Source organism: Phoca vitulina, unplaced genomic scaffold, assembly GCF_004348235.1.
Source record: "Phoca vitulina isolate PV1807 unplaced genomic scaffold, GSC_HSeal_1.0 scaffold12, whole genome shotgun sequence".
Classification (NCBI taxonomy): Eukaryota; Metazoa; Chordata; class Mammalia; order Carnivora; family Phocidae; genus Phoca; species Phoca vitulina.
Genome location: NW_022589715.1, coordinates 12,247,663 through 12,267,511, shown reverse-complemented (window position 1 = coordinate 12,267,511; position 19,849 = coordinate 12,247,663). Strand labels below are relative to the sequence as shown.

Here is a 19,849-nt window from a genome sequence, read left to right as displayed (position 1 = left end):
AAAGCAGTCTTGTAAAGAAGATGAGTCATTTAAACAAGTAATTAAAATAGGATGTGACATATGTGATAAAAAACACATACAAGCCACGGAAAGATAACTGAAGGAAGTAGGTGGCCTACTATTTGAATTCAACTCATTTAAATGTCTCAAAGAATATGATGTAATAACCAGATAATGTTTCATAAATATTCTTAAAAAAAATTTTTTTTTATTAGAGAATAATAGAGAGAGAGAGAGAGAGAGCACATGAGCAAGCACAGGAGGGATGGGCAGAGGGAGAGGGAGAGAGAGAATCTCAGGCAGGCTCCATGTCCAGCAAAGAGCTCAACGTGGGGCTTGATCCCATGACCCTGAGATCATGACCCAAGCCGAAATCAAGAGCTGGCCGTTCAATCAACTGAGCCACACAGGTGCCCCTGTTTCATAAATATTCTTAATATGTTAAGAGCTAAATGATACTTAGGTATAGTCAGTGAATGGTAAAGAGTGTATCTAGGTTGTCTAGAGAAATATTTTATTAACACTGATTTCTTTAGGAGCAGCTGCTGTTTCAATGAAATCATGCTGTAAATGATAATTAAAATTCACTGACGTCTGAAATACCTTCCTAGTTTGTCAGAAAATAAAGAGTACATAACAGCTGTAATCTCTGTGGTATTCAATACTAGGACAAAGACAGAATAAGGCCTCTGAACACCTCAATAATAGTATAAAAGTTCATGATTCACTTACGAATTAAGGGTTTCCATTTGATTGTTGGCAAAGGCATAATTGCATGCTCATTATTGACAGATTCCAAGGCCTTGGGACTTGTAGGAAACTTTTCTGAAATTCTGACTGATGACTGCAGATAGAGCTGACCTCTGTACATTCCTGAGTCAACGAGAACACTGTCAATTAGGTTTAGAATCAAGTACCAATGATTTTTTTCAAAAAGGTTCATTTTGATTTAATACAATTAGATTTATTTGTTATTTCTTCACGTGCTACATAACTCTTTCCAAAGAAGAATCAAGCCTGAAGTACCTGAATGCAACCTAAAGGTTATTTCACAAAAACAGGAAAGGAAAGTTATACACGAGTTAAGCTGTTTCTCACTGAACAATAATTGTCAGTAATTACTGGAACACTTCCAGTAGGAAAGTTCAAAGAAAAGAAATCACTGCACACTTATAAAACTGACAGCTTAGAAGAAGTAACTTTCTTTTTAAGGAAACCAAAGCACCTGTAATTCCAGAGATACTGCTAACACGCCAGTTAAATACTATCATAATACATGTGTGACATGTTATTCTTCCAAATTCTTGCATTTCATTGAGATTGAAGGGTGGGTGGCACATTGATAGAGCTTAAAGAATTTTACGAGTATTTGACCACCAACACTAGTGCAAATAATGAGACTCAAAAGTTTGCAAATTTTATTTTGTAAAGGCCTCCAATTGCCCAGAAGCACACAAGAATTTTGTTACTATTTTTCAGATAAGTTGTAAAGATACATAGAAAAAAATAAACATAAACTTTAAGGGGGGGGGCAAATTGACATAGATGCAAATGCAAATGTAGAAAGTTTTAGAATCTGAGGATAATTTACAGCATGCTGTATGATGGCAACATTTCTAAGCCTTTCTAATAGGGTCTCAGAGGAAAAGAATATGCCATAGTAATTGAAAGTTTCAGAATTGGATAAATGGAAAAAAACAGCAGGAATGGAAACCAAAGTATAAATCTTAAGGGCAATCTAAGGCAGGGAATGTTTTTAGGAATTAAAACTGCTATAGGCATACCAGAGGTAGAAAGGAACAACATAGGAATAAAACTTAAATGTCCATATGTCCTATCACTAGATACGAGACATCTACTCACCTAGGTAAACGCTATTTTCCGTGGCTCCTCGAGCAGCTTCTACAATGTCTTCTTCATCTTCTAACACTTCATTGTTAGATGCATAACTTGTATCATCAAAAAGACTGATGGGAATGACTTTTCCATCCTTAACCAACCAAGCAGATGCAATGGGAGTACAAAACTAAACAAAAATAGAAAAGAAATTTTACATAATTTCAAGCAGTATTTATGTAAATCAACTCCTAAAATGACATTTAAAAATCACAAATTAAAAAATTTTTCCAGCTTTACAAGTATAATTGACAAATAAAAATGTATATATTTACAGTATACAATGCCATATTTTGACTCATATATACATTATGAAATGATTAGCACAATCAAGCACCTGGATGGCTCAGTCAGTTAAGCGTCTGCCTTTGGATAAGGTCACGATCCCAGGGTCCTGGGATCGAGCCCCGCATCAGGCTCCCTGCTCAGTGGGGAGTCTGCTTCTCCCTCTCCCTCTGCCCCTCCCCCTGCTTGTGCTCCGTTGCTCTCTCTCTCTGTCAAATAAATAAATAAAATCTTAAAAAAAAAAGATCTACCCTCCTCATTTCACGTGTATGCATATCAATTATCATGCTGTACACCTCAAATATATATAGTTTTTATTTATCAATTATACCTCAACAGACAAGAAAAAAAATTTTTTTTAAAGATCTACCCTTGGGGCACCTAGGTGGCTCAGTCGGTTAAGTGTCCATCTGACTCTTGATCTCAGCTTAGGTCTTGATCTCAGGGTTGTGAGTTCAAGCCCTGCATTGAGATCTACTCTCAGCAAATTTCAAGTATACAATATAGTATTATTAACTATAGTCACCACATTGTACATTACATTTCCAGAACTTATTCACCCTGCATAACTGAAATCTTGTACCCTTTGACCAACATCTCTCCATTTCTCCTACTCCCCAGCCCCTGGCAACAACCATTGCACTCTCTGTTCTGTGAGTTCAACTTTTTAAAATTCCACATGTAAGTAAGACCATGCACTTTTTAACTTTCTGTGCCTGGCTTATTTCATTTAGCATAATGTCCTCCAGGTTCATCCATGTTTTAGCAAATGACAGCATTTCCCTCATTAAGGCTGGATAATACTCCACTGCGTACATATACACACCCCATTTTCTTTATCCATTCATTTACTGATGGACACTTAGGCTCCTTCTATCTCTTGGCTACTGTGAATAACGATGCACTGAACATGGCAGTGCAGATATCTCCTCGAGATACTGATTTCACTTCCTTTGACTGTCTTCCCAGAAACAGGATGGCTGGATCATAGGGTAGTTCTCTTTTTAATTTTTCGAAAGCACCTCCATACTGTTTTCCACAGTGGCGGCACCACTTCACATCCCCACCAGCAGGGCACAAAGATACAAACATCCGCACCAGCACCTGTTTTCTGTAGGCTTTTTCAGAAGAGCCACTCTAGCAGGTGTGGGGCCACACATATATTAAAGCATAGAGAACAGGCTGAGAATCCACAATGACAGTTATTTCCCTCAACCCAATAAGTCTGGTCAAACTGGGAAAGGAAAAAACGTATTTATAAACGCTCAGTGGTTTCAGGTACCTGGTATTCCCATTCCAGATGTCCTCCCTTCTTGCTGAACGCCAGAACCTTCCAGTCAGCAACTGAGACCTTTATCACTGTGTCCATCATAGCAGCTTCCTGTTCTTCCACATCTGAAATAATTTTAGACCCTTCTTTGCTCCCACTGGGCTTTAAGTTGCTTTCAATAAATCCGGCTCTAGTTTCCATGTCTGGAATATACCGAAGTTCAAAGTGGCCAACACTGAAATTCCACCTTAAATTTACAAAGGTTTGTTTTAGAAATTTACACTTAAGTAAAGGGACCAAATAATAAAAAACCATTCTAGATTCAAGAAGCAAACACTAAAATTTTGTGATGAGAAGAAGAACTCAACATAATTTTCTGGAAGTGCTCCACTGGTTTATGCCACAAGAGGGCATCACTTTGTTCTGGTCCTTTAGAAACAATGGTTCTACCTTGTAAACCAACAATGGCTATGGGACAGATTTTCCCTCAAAAATTAACAAATGTTCACATTTCCAAATCAGAACGATTTTCTCCAGACATATCAAAGTTACCTTAAAATAAGGGTAGCAGCAGTCTGCTTTCTTTATTAAAGTCTGGGCACATTTCATTCAAGTGCAGATAAATTAATACATCCCAGTAAACCAATGGTACACAGCAAGTTGAATGCATCAATTTTATATTTATATGAAAACATAGCCCTGAAAGGCAATGTGACCCCGCGTACCAAGGCTGAAGGCCATACCACCTCAGCTCCAATCTGAGATCTCTCCTGAGATCTGGCAAGTCATCGAACCTTTCCTGAGTTTCAGTGTCCTCATCCATAAAGTGGCAATAATAATGTTTCCTCTATAATCAATATATAGAAAAATCACTTAACTATTGACAGTATAATGACTTGTCACTTAGATAAAAAGTGGCTTAATAATTCTGATGTCTATTAAAAAAATATACTTAAGGAACATGGATCTTGGACCCCAGACTCTTCCTATTCCGGTAACTCAAAATTCTGTTAAGTTGGACATCTGTTCCTATTTGTGGCTGGACACCCAGCAGACACTCAAATACTTAAGGAGACAAAATCCCATCAGGATAAAGAAGGTCAGGTTGCCAGCAGATGCAAAGCCCTATTCATAGTCCAGTGAACACAGAAATATTTTCTTAACTGAGTTTGAGAAAACAGGAAAGGAAACTGAATTATATTGCATCAGATTAGACAAAATCTGAAAGTCTGGTTCATTTTCAAAAGATAAAGATGAGATCTCCAATGATTTTTACTACAGGCAAGTTAAAATTTAAAAAAGGTTTAAAAAAAAACCAAGCATGTGATTTAGGATCAGCACATGTCATCTCATCATCTTACTTTTTAATCACATATTTAAATGTAAAAATTACATAAAGAATTCTTTATTTGAAAAGGGAAGCAAAAAGGCATTTGACAAAATAAATTATACTTTAACACTTTAAGAAAATAGACTAAAACATATTTTAAAATTGGGGTTGTCAAACACACTGTGAAATTACTTACTAGAGAGAACTACAGAGTCAGAGATGCAAGTTGAAATAAAGCACATTAACTTTGTCTTAAGAGTGCTCTGCATTCAAAGAAATTCGATCAGTGAGGTTTGCTATAGTCATTGTATGGGCCTTTTCCCAGTTACCACCTCCAGAGCCTATGGTGGGAGTTTTCAATTTGGGATTTGTTGATAATCATGAGACCATTTTTAATTTAGGGCCTAAGTTTCTCTTAAAAGAGTTGTATGTTTTTAGGACAAGAAAATAGTTCAGGAAATCTCCATAAAGAAAAATCTGATAAATTTGGGTTTTGCTGAACCTGTAATTATCAACAGCAGCATTCTCTGAATACATACTTCTCGTTGCCACTGCGAGGTCCGACAGCTCTAACAGTTTTCTGCGAGCGTTGCAGAAGCAGGATGTCTTCTTGTTCCATATCATCATTATCCCATTGGCGACAACCCAAAGCTGAACAGATGTACCTCACCTGAAAAGACAGATATAAATTTTGTGAAGAATACAGGTTATAGGAGATCAGAGACATTAAAAGAATCAATATAATTTATAAAAAATTGAGATCTCTAAGTATTAAGAAGCATCAGTTAAACTATCAACTCCTAAAATGAGTTACTTAGAACCATAAAGGAAACAATAAATGTTTCGTTCAGGGAATGATTTTAAGGATTTAGGAAATTTTAGTTTTATTTGGGGGGTTTCCATGGAATACACGAAAAGAAACAGATAACCAGTTGTGACCTCCTAGCAATAATATCATTAATAAAATTCCAGGTGAATTAAAAAAAAATTAGCCTCAGAGTTTCCATTTGATGGAAGTATTAGGTTTTTAAAGACTTAAACCTTTCCTAATAGCTATAGTATTTAAAAGTGCCTCCTTCAAAGAGCCAAGATGTCCATCAACAGATGAATGGATAAAGAAGATGTGGTATATATATACAATGGAATATTATGCAGCCATCAAAAAATGAAATCTTGCCATTTGCAGCAACGTGGATGGAACTAGAGGGTATTATGCTAAGCTAAATAAGTCAATCAGAGAAAGACAAGTATCATATGATCTCACTGATATGAGGAATTCTTAATCTCAGGAAACAAACTGAGGGTTGCTGGAGTGGTGGCGGGGGGAGGGATGGGGTGGCTGGGTGATGGACATTGGGGACGGTATGTGCTATGGTGAGCACTGTGAATTGTGTAAGACTGATGAATCACAGACCTGTACCTCTGAAACAAATAATACATTATATGTCAAAAAAAAAAAAAAAGTAGTAGGAAGGGAAAAATGAAGGGGGGGAAATCGGAGGGGGAGATGAACCATGAGAGACTATGGACTCTGAGAAACAAACTGAGGGTTCTAGAGGGGAGAGGGGTGGGAGGATGGGTTAGCTCAGTGATGGGTATTAAGGAGGGCACGTATTGCATGGAGCACTGGGTGTTATATGCAAACAATGAATCATGGATCACTACATCAAAAACTAATGATGTAATGTATGGTGATTAATATAACATAACAAAATAAAATTTTTAAAAAAAGTGCCTCCTTCAAATCTTCATTAGAAAGAAAAAGGACTCAGCATGGTCTGAACTAAAATCCTCACAGAGAGTAGCACACCTGCTAGAATACCAGAATTTTGTAGCAGCACATCAAATCAGAGAACCGGACGATTGGGTTCAATCTCACTGTTTTACAGATGAGAATACTGAAGGCAACTGAGGATCTATCTCCCTGCCTCCTCAGTACAATGTGGATGCGGGCAGTGGGGAAGGCAGAGAAACACCCGCAAGAGCAAGACGGGGCTATGGGCCTAACACTCAGATAAGGAATTATTAACGTTTGAAAAACTCAAGGGTCAAAAGATCATTTTTCTACTCTTCCTTGTTTTATTCTTAACTCTATATATAAAATATTCATATATCAAGGTTAAGGGATTAAAATAAAAGATTTTTTAATCGTTTATTTTATTTATTTTATTGTTTTTATTTTAAAAAGATTTTTTAAAAATTTTATTATGTTATGTTAATCACCATACATTACATCATTAGTTTTTGATGTAGTATTCCATGATTCATTGTTTGCATATAACACCCAGTGCTTCATTCAGTATGTGCCCTCCTTAATACCCATCACCAGGCTAACCCATCCCCCCACCCCCCTCCCTTCTAGAACCCTCAGTTTGTTTCTCAGAGTTCATAGTCTCTCATGGTTCGTCTCCCCCTCTGATTCCCCCCCTTCATTTTTCCCTTCCTACTATCTTCTTCTTCTTCTTCTTCTTTTTTTTTTTTTAACATATAATGTATTATTTGTTTCAGAGGTACAGGTCTGTGATTCAACAGTCTTACACAATTCACAGCGCTCACCATAGCACATACCTTCCCCAATATCCATCACCCAGCCACCCCATTCCTCCCACCCCCCACCACTCCAGCAATCCTCAGTTTGTTTCCTGAGATTAAGAATTCCTCATATCGGGGCGCCTGGGTGGCTCAGTCGTTAAGCGTCTGCCTTTGGCTCAGGTCATGATCCCGGGGTCCTGGGATCAAGCCCCGCTTCGGGCTCCCTGCTCGGGGGAAGCCTGCTTCTCTCTCTCCCACCCCCTCTGCTTGTGTTCCCTTTCTCGCTGTGTCTCTCTCTGTCAAATAAATAAATAAAATCTTAAAAAAAAAAAAGAATTCCTCAAATTAGGGGCACCTGGGTGGCTCAGTCGCTAAGCATCTGCCTTCGGCTCAGGTCATGGTCCCAGGGTCCTGGAATCGAGCCCCACATCGGGTTCCCTGCTCGGCAGGAAGCCTGCTTCTCCCTCTCCCACTCCCCCCACTTGTGTTCCTGCTGTCGCTATCTCTCTCTGTGTCAAATAAATAAATAAAATCTTTAAAAAAAAAAAAGAATTCCTCATATCAGTGAGATCATATGATACATGTCTTCCTCATTTCGCTTAGCATAATACCCTCTAGTTGCAAATGACAAGATTTCGGTTTTTTTGATGGCTATAAAGAACTTATCAAACTCAACACCCAAAGAACAAATAATCCAATCAAGAAATGGGCAAAAGACATGAAGAAACATTTTTCCAAAGAAGACATCCAAATGGCCAACAGACACACAAAAAAGTGCTCAACATCACTTGGCAGGGTAATCCAAATCAAAACCTCAATGAGATACCCCCTCACACCAGTCAGAATGGCTAAAATTAACAAGTCAGGAAACGACAGATGTTGGCGAGGATGCAGAGAAAGGGGAACCCTCCTACACTGTTGGTGGGAATGCAAGCTGGTGCAGCCACTCTGGAAAACTGTATGGAGGTTCCTCAAAAAGTTGAAAATAGAGCTACCGTACCGACCCAGCAATTGCACTACTGGGTATTTACCCCAAAGATACAAATGTAGTGATCCAAAGGGATACGTGCACCCCAATGTTTATAGCAGCAATGTCCACAATAGCCAAACTATGGAAAGAGCCACGATGTCCATCACCAGATGAATGGATAAAATAAAAGATTTTTACCTTTCTACAAAGGATGTTTTTAATTAATTATTCCTAATAAGAGATTTACAGTATAAGACCCAATCTTAGGAGCACATTATGATTATATCCTAAAAACTAACATTAGAGAAAATCTAGGTCTTAATAGTATAACTTTACCATCAGACGGACCTAAGTCAAATCTAACCTCAGACGTTTCTGAACTTTTTAAAGTCTCAGTTTTCTCATCTGTAAAATGAGTACAACTTTCCTCTTGGATTACAGGATCAAACTAGATAAATAAATTAGTAGCAATTATTCTTATTGGGATTATTATTAATATTTGGAGGAGTCCTCATCTGTCCAAATGGAAACAAAAATGTGTGACCTTTAGGAATACTGTGACGATTTCAAAATAATGTATGTAAAACGCAACTGACACACACTAGACCTTATTTATTAATTCTCTTCCTCCTGCTATTCCTGGCTCTGCTGTTCATTCTGTTGTCTTGGATACATTTAGTTTTCTTAATAATATTTTGCCCTTTCGACTTCATAGTTCTTTTATTAAAACAAACGATATCCTTGAGGGACAAATAATAATAAACTTCAACCAGTAATAGTATAACTTAATAAATTATTTCTTCCATCCCTATTTATTCTGATTTCTCCCCAAATAATTCAACATTTTCACTCACCTTTCCACTGTATGCACTGAGTCCATATGTCGTGAGAGACTTTCCTCCAACCAAAACAACATCATCTCCAAATTTATAAGAAGATTCGAGAAGTGATTCAACTGTAAAAGGAACTGTTTCCATGCTCTCACGGTCCCGGTCCCACTGGAAGAGGTCTCCATCCAGAGAAGGGATGATCATCTTATTCCCAAATACCTAAAACAAAAGCTAACTTTTAAAGGGATAATCACTTTAGTATCTAAGAGCTGGAGTCTTGAGCCTGACATTCTCCAGCCTCCTTCTGAACAGTATGTGAAATGGTGCAGTTCATCAACCAAAAAACAATTTAAAACAACTGCCAGTCTCTCCTGGGGCCTACATATAATATTCTAGTATGGTTTTTCTCAAACTCTGTCTGCTATGGGTGTCCCATAATGATAAGTGAGCTGCCAAAAGAGAGTTTTGTGATCAAGTCAGTTCAAGAAGAGGTTATTACAGCTGTTCTTATGGCAGTTACTATGCTAATGTACAGGGGCACTAGGTGGCTCAGTCGGTTAAGTGTCTGACTCTTGATTTCAGCTCAGGCCATGATCTCAGGGTTGTGAGATGAAGCCTCACATCAGGCTCTGCTCTGGGCATGGATTCCGCTGAAGATTCTCTCTCTCCCTCTCCTTCTGCCCCTCCCTTCCCAGCCTCCCCCGTGCTCTATTAAAAAAAACGCTAATGTGCAATATGATTTTCTAATAAAGGGACAGTATATGCAGTATCTTCCAGACCTATTTTATCCGGGGCAATTACTGTCACAGGCTCAGATCCATGGAAGACAGGTTGATTCAAGCAGTATCCCATCCTTTACTTACTTTCTCAAATCTGCTATGCACCACAAGCCTGGGAACAACGTTTACTGATTTTAGGCTCCAAGTTGTCCTTCCTTCTTTTATCAATGTGTATTGAGGGCCTACTATGTGCGGGCATGAGTATGCTGCTTGGGAGGGACCAGTGAGCAGAGCAAAACCAAACCAAACCAAACCAAAATAACTGCCCTGTGGAGTTCAAACTCTGGTGTCGGGAGACAAACAACATAATGAATAATCAGAGAGTATGTGAAGTGATAAATACCACAGGGAAAAAAGGAACACGATAAAGTGGGACTAGAAAACGTGCATATGGGAGGGGAGGGGACTGCCAACAGGGAGCTCAGGGTAGGCCCTGCTGAGAAAGTAACATCTGAGCAAAACCTGAACTTGGGGGAGTTAACCATGCTTATATCTGGGGAACAGCCTTTGCAAAGACCTTAAGGTGCAAGAATGCCCTTCACGTTGGAGGAAGCACAGGAACACGAACAAGCTATAGAGGCAAGGGGGGAGGCATTCTCCATGCAAGAGATGATGATGGCTCCAATTAGGCTGACAGCACTGGAGGTGTTGTAGGCAATCAGATTTGGGATATAACAGGAAGGCAAAGCCAACAGGATTTCATGGAGGACTCCCTGTGTAGTATAAGCAAAAGAAAAGAGTTCAGGGTAACTCTAAAGTTTTTGGCCACGAACATCTTGTTTCTTGAGGAAGAGTTATTAGTGCATGGCTTTATGATGCTGACCTTTTGGTATTTAAAAATATATACATCTTGACTTACTTCAGCTAATAACACAACTATTTTCCTGACCAGGCTCAAAACTTTGGAAAAAGGGAACATAAAGAAGTATGAGTTTAATAAACAAAAAAACAAGGGGTGCCTGGGTGGCTCAGTCAAAGTCTGACTCTTGATTTTGGCTCAGGTCATGATCTCAGGGTTGTGAGATCGAGCCCCATGTCCGGCTCCGGCTCCGGGCTCAGCAGGGAGTCTGCTTGAGATTCTCTCCCTCACCCTCTGCCCCCTTCCTGCCCCTATCAAAATAAATAAATAAATCTTTTTTTTTTTTTTTAAGATTTTTTATTTATTTTTTTGACAGAGACACAGTGAGAGAGGGAACACAAGCAGGGGGAGTGGGAGAGGGAGAAGCAGGCTCTCCGCTGAGCGGGGAGCCCGATGCGGGGCTCGATCCCAGGACACTGGGATCATGACCTGAGCCGAAGGCAGACGCTTAACGACTGAGCCACCCAGGCGCCCCTAAATAAATAAATCTTAAAAAAAAAAAGTCCAAACAAATGTTGATCTTAACTTTTTTTTTTTTTTAAGATTTTATTTATTTATTTGACAGAGAGAGAGAGACAGCAAGAGAGGGAACACAAGCAGGGGGAGCGGGAGAGGGAGAAGCTGGCTTCCCACAGAGCAGGGAGCCTGATGCGGGGCTCGATCCCAGGACCCTGGGATCATGACCTGAGCCAAAGGCAGATGCTTAACGACTGAGCGACCCACGCGCCCTGATCTTAACTTTTTTTTAATAGCAAAATTTCTCTATGTACTTCTTTGTTCCTCAAGTAGAATCCTATCTTTAAAGGGATATTTACCTGAAAACGCCCACGTAGTCACTACAAGCGCTCACCCAATCCTCCCTTCCCTCTAGCTTGGCCCCTATACCTTGGAATTCTCAAGGGCTGGTAGAAAACCATTCTTCTCATCCACTTCTTTCATGTTCTAGTTCAAATCCCTATATCTCCTGCCTGAACTATTATAACAGCCTCTTTACAGTTCTAAACTGGCAATTTCCTCAATCTAAACTCTACGTATCTTCTAGATTAATCTCTGAGTCAGAGTTAAGCTTGTTATGACATTATTCAAAAATCTTCAACAGTTCTCGATTATCTTCTTATTAAAGACGCCAAATCCTAAATCTGACATTCAAAGTCCTCTACACGTGACCTCAAACAACCTTTTCTTCCTTGTCTTCCACTTTTGGGCAGAAATCGGGCATCACCACTTACGCGTGATATTTAACGTTACTGTTATTGTTCAGTGATGTCATTGTCAATGTCACTTCTTCTCCCTGAAACACCCTCCAGTACCAACACTGCCCACTGAAATCCCATCTGGCCTTCAAGTGGGCCTCACTTATGCTTTTGCTTTCAAGTCCAAGAAAATTTTAGCAGTGTAAGATTGCTGACAAAGATCTTCCCATTCCTTAACACTGTACTTTACCTTTTGCTGTAACTATAAACTGAGATAGCATTACATTCTCAAAAACTGTTTACTGTACCTCTAAGAAATATTTACCACATACACTAACATTTCTACATTTCTGTTTCTACAATGTTTATACAGTGGCTGTAAAAGCAATGCACCCAAACCTAGTGCCCAGGTTTTGTTTTCCAACTCTACTGCCCACTGAAGGAATCAAAGCTCCTCAGAGAAATGTCTAATTCCAGAGCTGGAGCAAGGGAGGGACAGGATGAGACTTTAACATCTTATTATTCTAGAGAGTAAGGACGTGCACAGAAAAGATAGAAGTACACCACTGAGCAAATCTGGAACAACTTAAGTACCAAAATAATTAAGAACTGAAGGGAAAAAAAAAAAGAATTAATGAGTCCATACTGATAATAAATAGATAAATAATACATGGGGGAGAAGGGAAGGCTCTTACTGCAATAAAATGCCAAGTGTCTACTAGTAAATATGAAGGGAGGGGTGAGGTTGGAAAAATTAAAATTTTGCAACCATCATAGTAAAAACTACATCAAGCAAAAATCAGCAATGGTGTTAAATCGAGGAAGGTGGAAATTTTGACAAGGAGTAGGATATTTGCACGGTCTTAAAGGGTCTACCCATGGACTGCTTATTAGTTACAAGAAACTAAAAACAGAAACAAACAAAAAAACCCAGTAATTACATAGTGGAGAATTTAGATAATACCTTGACCAGATGATCAAAATTAACATCACCAATGAGGGACAGATGTGACACCCTGAGAGAGGGCATTTCCCCTGTGCAGGATTCTAAGCCAAGAATGAACAACCTAGATCTAATCACCAGGAAACACTGGACAAGCACACAGTGTAACTTCTTTTTTCTTTTTCTTTTTCTTTTTTTTGAGAGAGAGCAGGTGCACACGGGAATGTGTGCACACATGTGGGGGGGGGGGGGGGTGGAATGGGCAGAGGGAGAGGGAGAGAGAGAATCTTAAGCAGACTCCACACCCAGCACTGAGCTTGTTGCAGGGCTCGAACTCACGACCCTGATACCACGACCTGAGCTGAAAGCAAGAGTTGGACACTTATCCCACTGAGTCACCCAGGTTCCCTGAAGTGAAGAAATTTCTATTTTTTTAAATAAAAGGGCAGAGAGACCATATTCTTCCGAATGTCGGCATCATAAAAGACATAGTCTGTGGGAAAATCTAGATTAAAAGAGTCTAACAAGACAAATAAATGTACTACCTGACCCTAAACCAGAGGGTGTACTGGAGGTAAAGGACACTATAAAAGATAGCACGGCATCCTTTGCGGATATTGTGGGTTTGGTTCCAGACCACCTCAATAAAACAAGGCAAATTAATTTTTGGTTTCTCAGTGCCTGTAAAAGTTACGTTTATGCTATATTGTAGTCTGTTAAATGTGCACTAGCATTTGTCTACATTCTATTTGTATTTGTAGCATTCTGTCTACAAAATAATGTACATACCTGAATTAAAAAATATTTTATTGCTAAAAAAAATGCTAACCGTCATCTGAGCTTTCAGCTAGTCACAATCACTGATCACAGATCACCTTAACAAATACAATGAAGAAGTCTGAAATATTGTGAGAATTACCAGTGGTGACACAGAGACGTGAAGTGAGCAAATGCTGTTGGAAAAATGGTGCCGACAGACTTGCTCGATGCAGGGTTGCCACAAACCCTCAATTTCTAAAAATGCAGTATCTGCAAAACATAGTAAAACGAGGTACGCCTGTACGAGATCAACTGATAAAACTGCAATATGGATGGCAGATTAAAGTATCAATATAAACTTATGAAGTTGGTAACTATGTAGTGATTATGTAACAGAATATCTCTATTAGGAATACACACTGAAGCATTTGGGAGTACAGGGCCACGATGGATGGATAGCTGATTTATCTCCAAATGTTTTAGGAAAAAAAAATGTGTAGGAGAGGTTGGGGGAAAGAAAAAGAGAGACAACTCAAATGATAAAGCAAACAAGGTTTGGGGTAGGTTAATCTTGGTATATAAAGATTGGTCTTTTTTTTTTTTTATATCATTTCTATTTGTGCAACCTTGTGTAGTTTGAAATTATTTCCAAATAAGAGGTTGAAAAGAAAAGAAAAAGGCTCAAGAGCCTTACAGGAGCTCTGTAATTAAACTCAGAAGGCCAAAGCATTAAAACAAAAGTTTGTCATAATTTTGGGAATTATTTATTTTTTTATTATGTTCTATTAGTCACCACACAGTACATGATTAGTTTCTGATGTAGTGATCCATGATTCATTGTTTGTGTATAACACCCAGTGCTCCATTCAATACGTGCCCTCCTTAATACCGATCACCGGGCTAACCCATCCCCTCACCCCGCTCCCCTCTAAAACCCTCTGTTTCCCGGAGTCCATAGTCTCTCATGGTTCATCTTCCCCTCCGATTTCCCCCCCTTCATTTTTCCCTTCCTTCTCCTAATGTCCTCCATGCTATGCCTTATGTTCCACAAATAAGTGAAACCATATGATAATTGACTTTTTCTAATTCTGGGTATTTAAAGATCACTATTATTCTTTATTGAAAAAACATTTGGGGGTTTTTAATAAACTCTCAAATGGCATCAGTATACCGCCTCTTATTACCTTAGTTTTCACATCACTCTTATTCTTTGCTTTCTTATTTTATTTTTTTTAAATTAAAACTTTTCTTTTTATCTTTTGTAGAATGTCCAACTTGAAGCTGTCATTAAGAAAAGAGTTAGGTCATTAGTAAACATACCCTAGGAAAACAATATGTAGCCAATATGATCTCCCATTTTGAGTTACATATCAGTTAGAAAATCAAGTATTTACTGCTTTCTACCTTTCATATTATGTTAGGTGTTCTTTATTATTATTTTTAAAGATTTTATTTATTTATTTGACAGAGAGAGAGATAGCGAGAGAGGGAACACAAGCAGGGGGAGTGGGAGAGGGAGAAGCAGGCCTCCCGCTGAGCAGGGAGCCCAATGTGGGACGGGATCCCAGGACCCTGGGATCATGACCCGAGCTGAAGGCAGACGCTTAACGACTGAGCCACCCAGGCGCCCAGGTATTCTTTATTTTATTCACTAAAACAGTAAATTCAAATTATGATAGAGTTAAAAAAACAGGTATTTCAGTCGTCTGGTCATATCAGCAGTAGTACTAGTTAAGTACAAACAAGGAAAGCAGGTGTGATCACTAAAAGAAAGAGGAAGAGGGGTTAGAGGGTCTGTAGTAAACAGATAACATTTATTTTGACTTGTTTCCTCTTCCATTAACCACCTCTTTTCTCCTAAAGTAGTAACAGATCCTTAAGAAACACAATGACTCCTAAGTGCTGCAAAAAAACCCCAAAAACTAAAAAACAAAATACTGTCAAACTAATATGGACTGAAATTCATCTCTGCTTTAAAATTAATCTATATGCCTCCAAATGTAAAAGAAAACAAACTTTTCCACAATAAACATAAGCTTTAGTGCTTGCTTCAGCAGCACATACACTAAAAAAAAATTATACACGTACATACATACATATATGTGGTTTAAACAACCAAGAAGATTTGACATGATGGACCATATTGAGAAAAGCTGCCTTGTTTTAAAAGTGAAATCTTCAACAGCATGAACTCAGTGAGAAAAGTGCAAAACCCGAAACAACAAAAAAGCATTATGATTCAATACTTATTCATCATGTCGTATTTCTGCATTCTGATTTTAAAAGCTCACTTTGAAATAGCTGCTCTTCGCTAATTGGCTGCTTATGAGTCATCCCCTCGGCTGCTAACCTTGCACCAATCTTTGTGAAGTCTTTCAGGCAGCGTATGTGAAAGCAGATGGTGCTTTTCCTTGAGAACCACAAGAAATGCTATATGCATGCAGTTCAGGTAGTGAGATGACATCAGCCCTCACCAGAGCATTACCTCACCCGCCCAGCACAGGAATGAGTCACTCGGAGAGTCAGCTGCAAATCTCTTGGTAGAAAAAATGTAAGGTTACGGTGATGCGATGCATTTTCACATTCCACTGATTCGTCTCTGTGAGCAGCTGTTTGTTCTGATTCGCTGCTCTGCCTCTCAGACTAATTGCGTGACTTGCTTCCTCTATCAGTCATTTTTTTAAAAATATAAATTGTTATTTTATGCGGTTTTTTTTTCCTCCTCCATTTGTTTTTTTCCTGTTCATAATTTTAAAATAAAAGGTTTTCACATTGGTTGGCAAACTCAGGGCCAAAGAGCCAATCAAGATCTTTATCCATGCAATCACAAAGCAGTCTGGTAAAATAATTCAATTTCTATTTCTGAACAAAACCTAAATTGCATAATGAATACCAGTGGCACATGTAATCAGGGAGCGCTATTTGAAATTAGAATGTGAATATAAGAATTCTATTGCCAAGTGACAGAAGGAACTTCAACTGAGAAAATGTAGGATGTGCTACTACTAAAATGAATATAACCAGCAATAAAAACAAAAATTCTTCTAACTGTATAAAATATATTTTTTAAACTTGGTTCTTCCTTCTTTTTCTATGTACCCCCACCCCCACCATTGACACGTATACTTTTTGGGGTATATTCAACTTTATTTTAACTTATTCTGAACATTTTGAAACATATAAAGTATAAAGAGACTAAGAAAACCTCATGAATCTATCATTCAGTTTCAACAATTATTAAATTTTGCTAATTGTTTCATCTGTCCTCCATCCACCCACGACATATATTTGTTTACTAGAATGTTTTAAAGTAAATCCCAGACACCATGCCATTTCACCTATAAATACTTCAGTATTCATTGCTGAAAAGTAACTACCATGCTAATATCACATCTAACAGAATTGAGAGTAATTCCTTAAAATCATCTAATATTTAAACTTCCCTGGGGCGCCTGGGTGGCTCAGTTGGTTAAGCGACTGCCTTCAGCTCAGGTCATGATCCCAGGGTCCTGGGATCGAGCCCCGCATCGGGCTCCCTGCTCGGCCGGAAGCCTGCTTCTCCCTCTCCCACTCCCCCTGCTTGAGTCCCTCTCACGCTGTCTCTCTCTCTCTCTGTGTCAATTAAATAAATAAATAAAATCTTAAAAATAAAATAAAATAAACTTCCCTGATTGTCTCAAAGATATACAATTGGTTTGCTCCAACAAGGAATTCAAACTCCACATACTACATTTGATTCTTTTTTCCCCCATAGGAGCCCCTTTATTTCCTTTTTCACGCACTGATTTGCTTGAGAAACCAGATTATTATTTATCCTATAGAATGTCCCACAGTCTGTTTTGCATGTCATTTAACTTGTTCCTTTATCCCCTGTGTTTTCTGAAAAGTGTGTGATTAAACCTGGAGCTTTGATCTGATGCAGGTTTGGTTTTCTTATAAGACTACTTCATAGGTGGCGCTACATACTTCCTATTACATTGAAGGCCAGTAAGCTACAGTTTACAAGCCAAACCTGACCCACTGCCTGTTTTTCTTTTTTTTTTTTTTTGAGACTGTTGAATCACAGACCTGTACCCATTGCCTGTTTTTATAGGTAAAGGCTTCTAGGGCCACAGTCACACCCATTTATTTATGTATTGTCTATGACTGCTTTTCCCCACAACTACATAGACCATGTGGCCCACAAAGCCCAAGATATTTACTGTCTAGCCCTTTACAGAAAAAGTTTGCCAACCCCTGTGCTATGTCATATTTGTTACTATTAATTAGTAGATTTGGGGGAGTCAGCCTGATCTCTCCATTTTAAAGTGTTCCATCAACTTTTCATAACTGATGACCTATTATTTCAATAAAGGGAATAAAACAATGACTCTAATTCTATATTCTTCCTGCATTTATCAGTGAGAGTTTTTCTATAAATAAGAACTTTCCCTTCTGTAGCTTTGGAAGCTAGATTTGCATACACTGTTATTTTCTCAAGTAGTGACTTAAGACATTAAACCCTTTCAAATCCAAAGAGTTGCATCCAACCAGGAAAGAGGGAAAAAGAACACGCTGGCCCTGAGAGCTACAAAAGCCAAGTCCCAAGTACAAGCTAAGAAGCAATAAAGTTAAAAGGAGGGCAGGGAAGGGACTTATAAAAAGCGTGTGGTTAAGACTCAGACTTGTCAATAGTACAGATAAGGAAGAATGAACACAGACTATAAGGGAAAGGACAGAAAAAAACTATTCTAGAATATTCACTAAAGGGGCATACAATCTCTGTCCCACCTCAAGAACTCCAAGCATTTCTAGAATAACACAACAGTTGATGCTTCCAACGATGATCTCAAAGAATAAAAAGATAAAATTCACGAACACTGGGAAGATGTAAAATACAAGAAAAACATTCCATTGGAAGTGTTAAATTGTTGGCTTTTTTATTATGTGGAAATCCCCTTTTCCCTGAACAATTACTTTCCTGGCCACGCTAGCTGTTTTGCTAACATGGGGAAACAGCAGGCATCCAACGTATGAAATGGAGCCGTGTGCACAGGGTGATGAGCGCACCTCATCCTGCCTCATTCCTGGGTCCCTGACTCTGCATGCCACTTGCTATGTGACCTTGGACAAAAACTAACATTACAGCGTTCTACAAAACTCCCCACATTAACTTACTGTACTTGATCCTCAAATTCAGTCTCCATGGCTATTTTTTTTTAAAAGATTTTATTTATTTATTTGAGAGAGACAGAGAGAGAGCTAGCACAAGTGGAGAGAAGGGGCAGAGGGAGAGGGAGAAGCAGACTCCCCGCTGAGTGTGGAGCCCAACACGGGGCTCAATCCCAGGACCCTGAGATCATGACCTGAGCCAAAGTCAGACGCTTAACTGACTGAGACACCCAGGCGCCCCTCCACGGCTATTTTAAAAGGTGTGTCTTTTTGGTCCCCAGACTACTGATGTTTCTACCACTCTGGGGATCCATAGGCCTCCTGCTTTTCTCCACTCCTATACCTATTGCCCCAGCTCTTCCACAGTCAAAACAGAAAGGGATTTTGACATTCTCTGGAATTAAACTAAGACCAAAGGAGGATTTAGGAGTGACTTAGGAACAGGTACAGAGAGGAAGAACAGGAGTGTGTTTACATATGATGAGTTCCGAGTGACTGAGAGCTCTCCAGGCAGAGATGTTAAGGAGGCCTTTGCCTGTACAGGTCTGCTGCTCAGAGGAGAGGTCTGGGCGGAAGAGAAAAATTAGAATTACTGCTGTCATAGGAACAGAGACACAATCCCCTTGAAAGAGAATAGGGTGAGAAGGCGACCTACACCCAAACTTCTAGAACTCTAACATTTAAAAATTCCAGGAAAGTTGGTAAGTCAGAGAAAAAAGTGCTTCAAGAGATTGGTTTTAGTAGAATTTTAGGAATTTTCCTATTTTCTTCCAGGTTTCCCCAATTGCTAGTTGGTGTTTATAAATATAAATACTTCCACAGTTAGCGATAACTGGCTTGTAATACAAATGCCTCACTGAGACAACGATTTGCTTTATCAGAGTCTCATGGAAAGTCTCAAAGCAAAAAAGAATGTCAAGAAACCCTTTCCATTTTGACTGTGGAGGAATCTCTCCCACTTAAAATCCTTCATTGGTTTCCGATGGCTCAGGATAAAATCCAAAATGCTCAACACAGCTTGCTAGGCCCTGTATCAGCTGGCCCCGGCGTCC

At 39.0% G+C, this 19,849-nt stretch overlaps 1 protein-coding gene across 3 annotated transcripts in view; it reads right to left on the bottom strand.

Moving 5' to 3' along the window:
* The window catches only part of EIF2AK3 (eukaryotic translation initiation factor 2 alpha kinase 3), a 67,685-nt gene that overhangs the window by 24,130 nt on the left and 23,706 nt on the right, over positions 1–19,849 (bottom strand). For 2 of the 3 annotated variants that reach the window (XM_032410497.1, XM_032410499.1), the window contains exons 3-7: positions 9,138–9,332; positions 5,321–5,451; positions 3,464–3,698; positions 1,864–2,026; positions 733–873 (exon numbers count right to left, since the gene is read on the bottom strand). In XM_032410497.1, the coding sequence (XP_032266388.1) occupies positions 733–873; positions 1,864–2,026; positions 3,464–3,698; positions 5,321–5,451; positions 9,138–9,332 (865 nt within the window). Of the gene's footprint in view, positions 1–732; positions 874–1,863; positions 2,027–3,463; positions 3,699–5,320; positions 5,452–9,137; positions 9,333–13,806; positions 13,845–19,849 lie in introns of those variants that run through there. The other variant, XM_032410498.1, reaches the window with a different exon arrangement.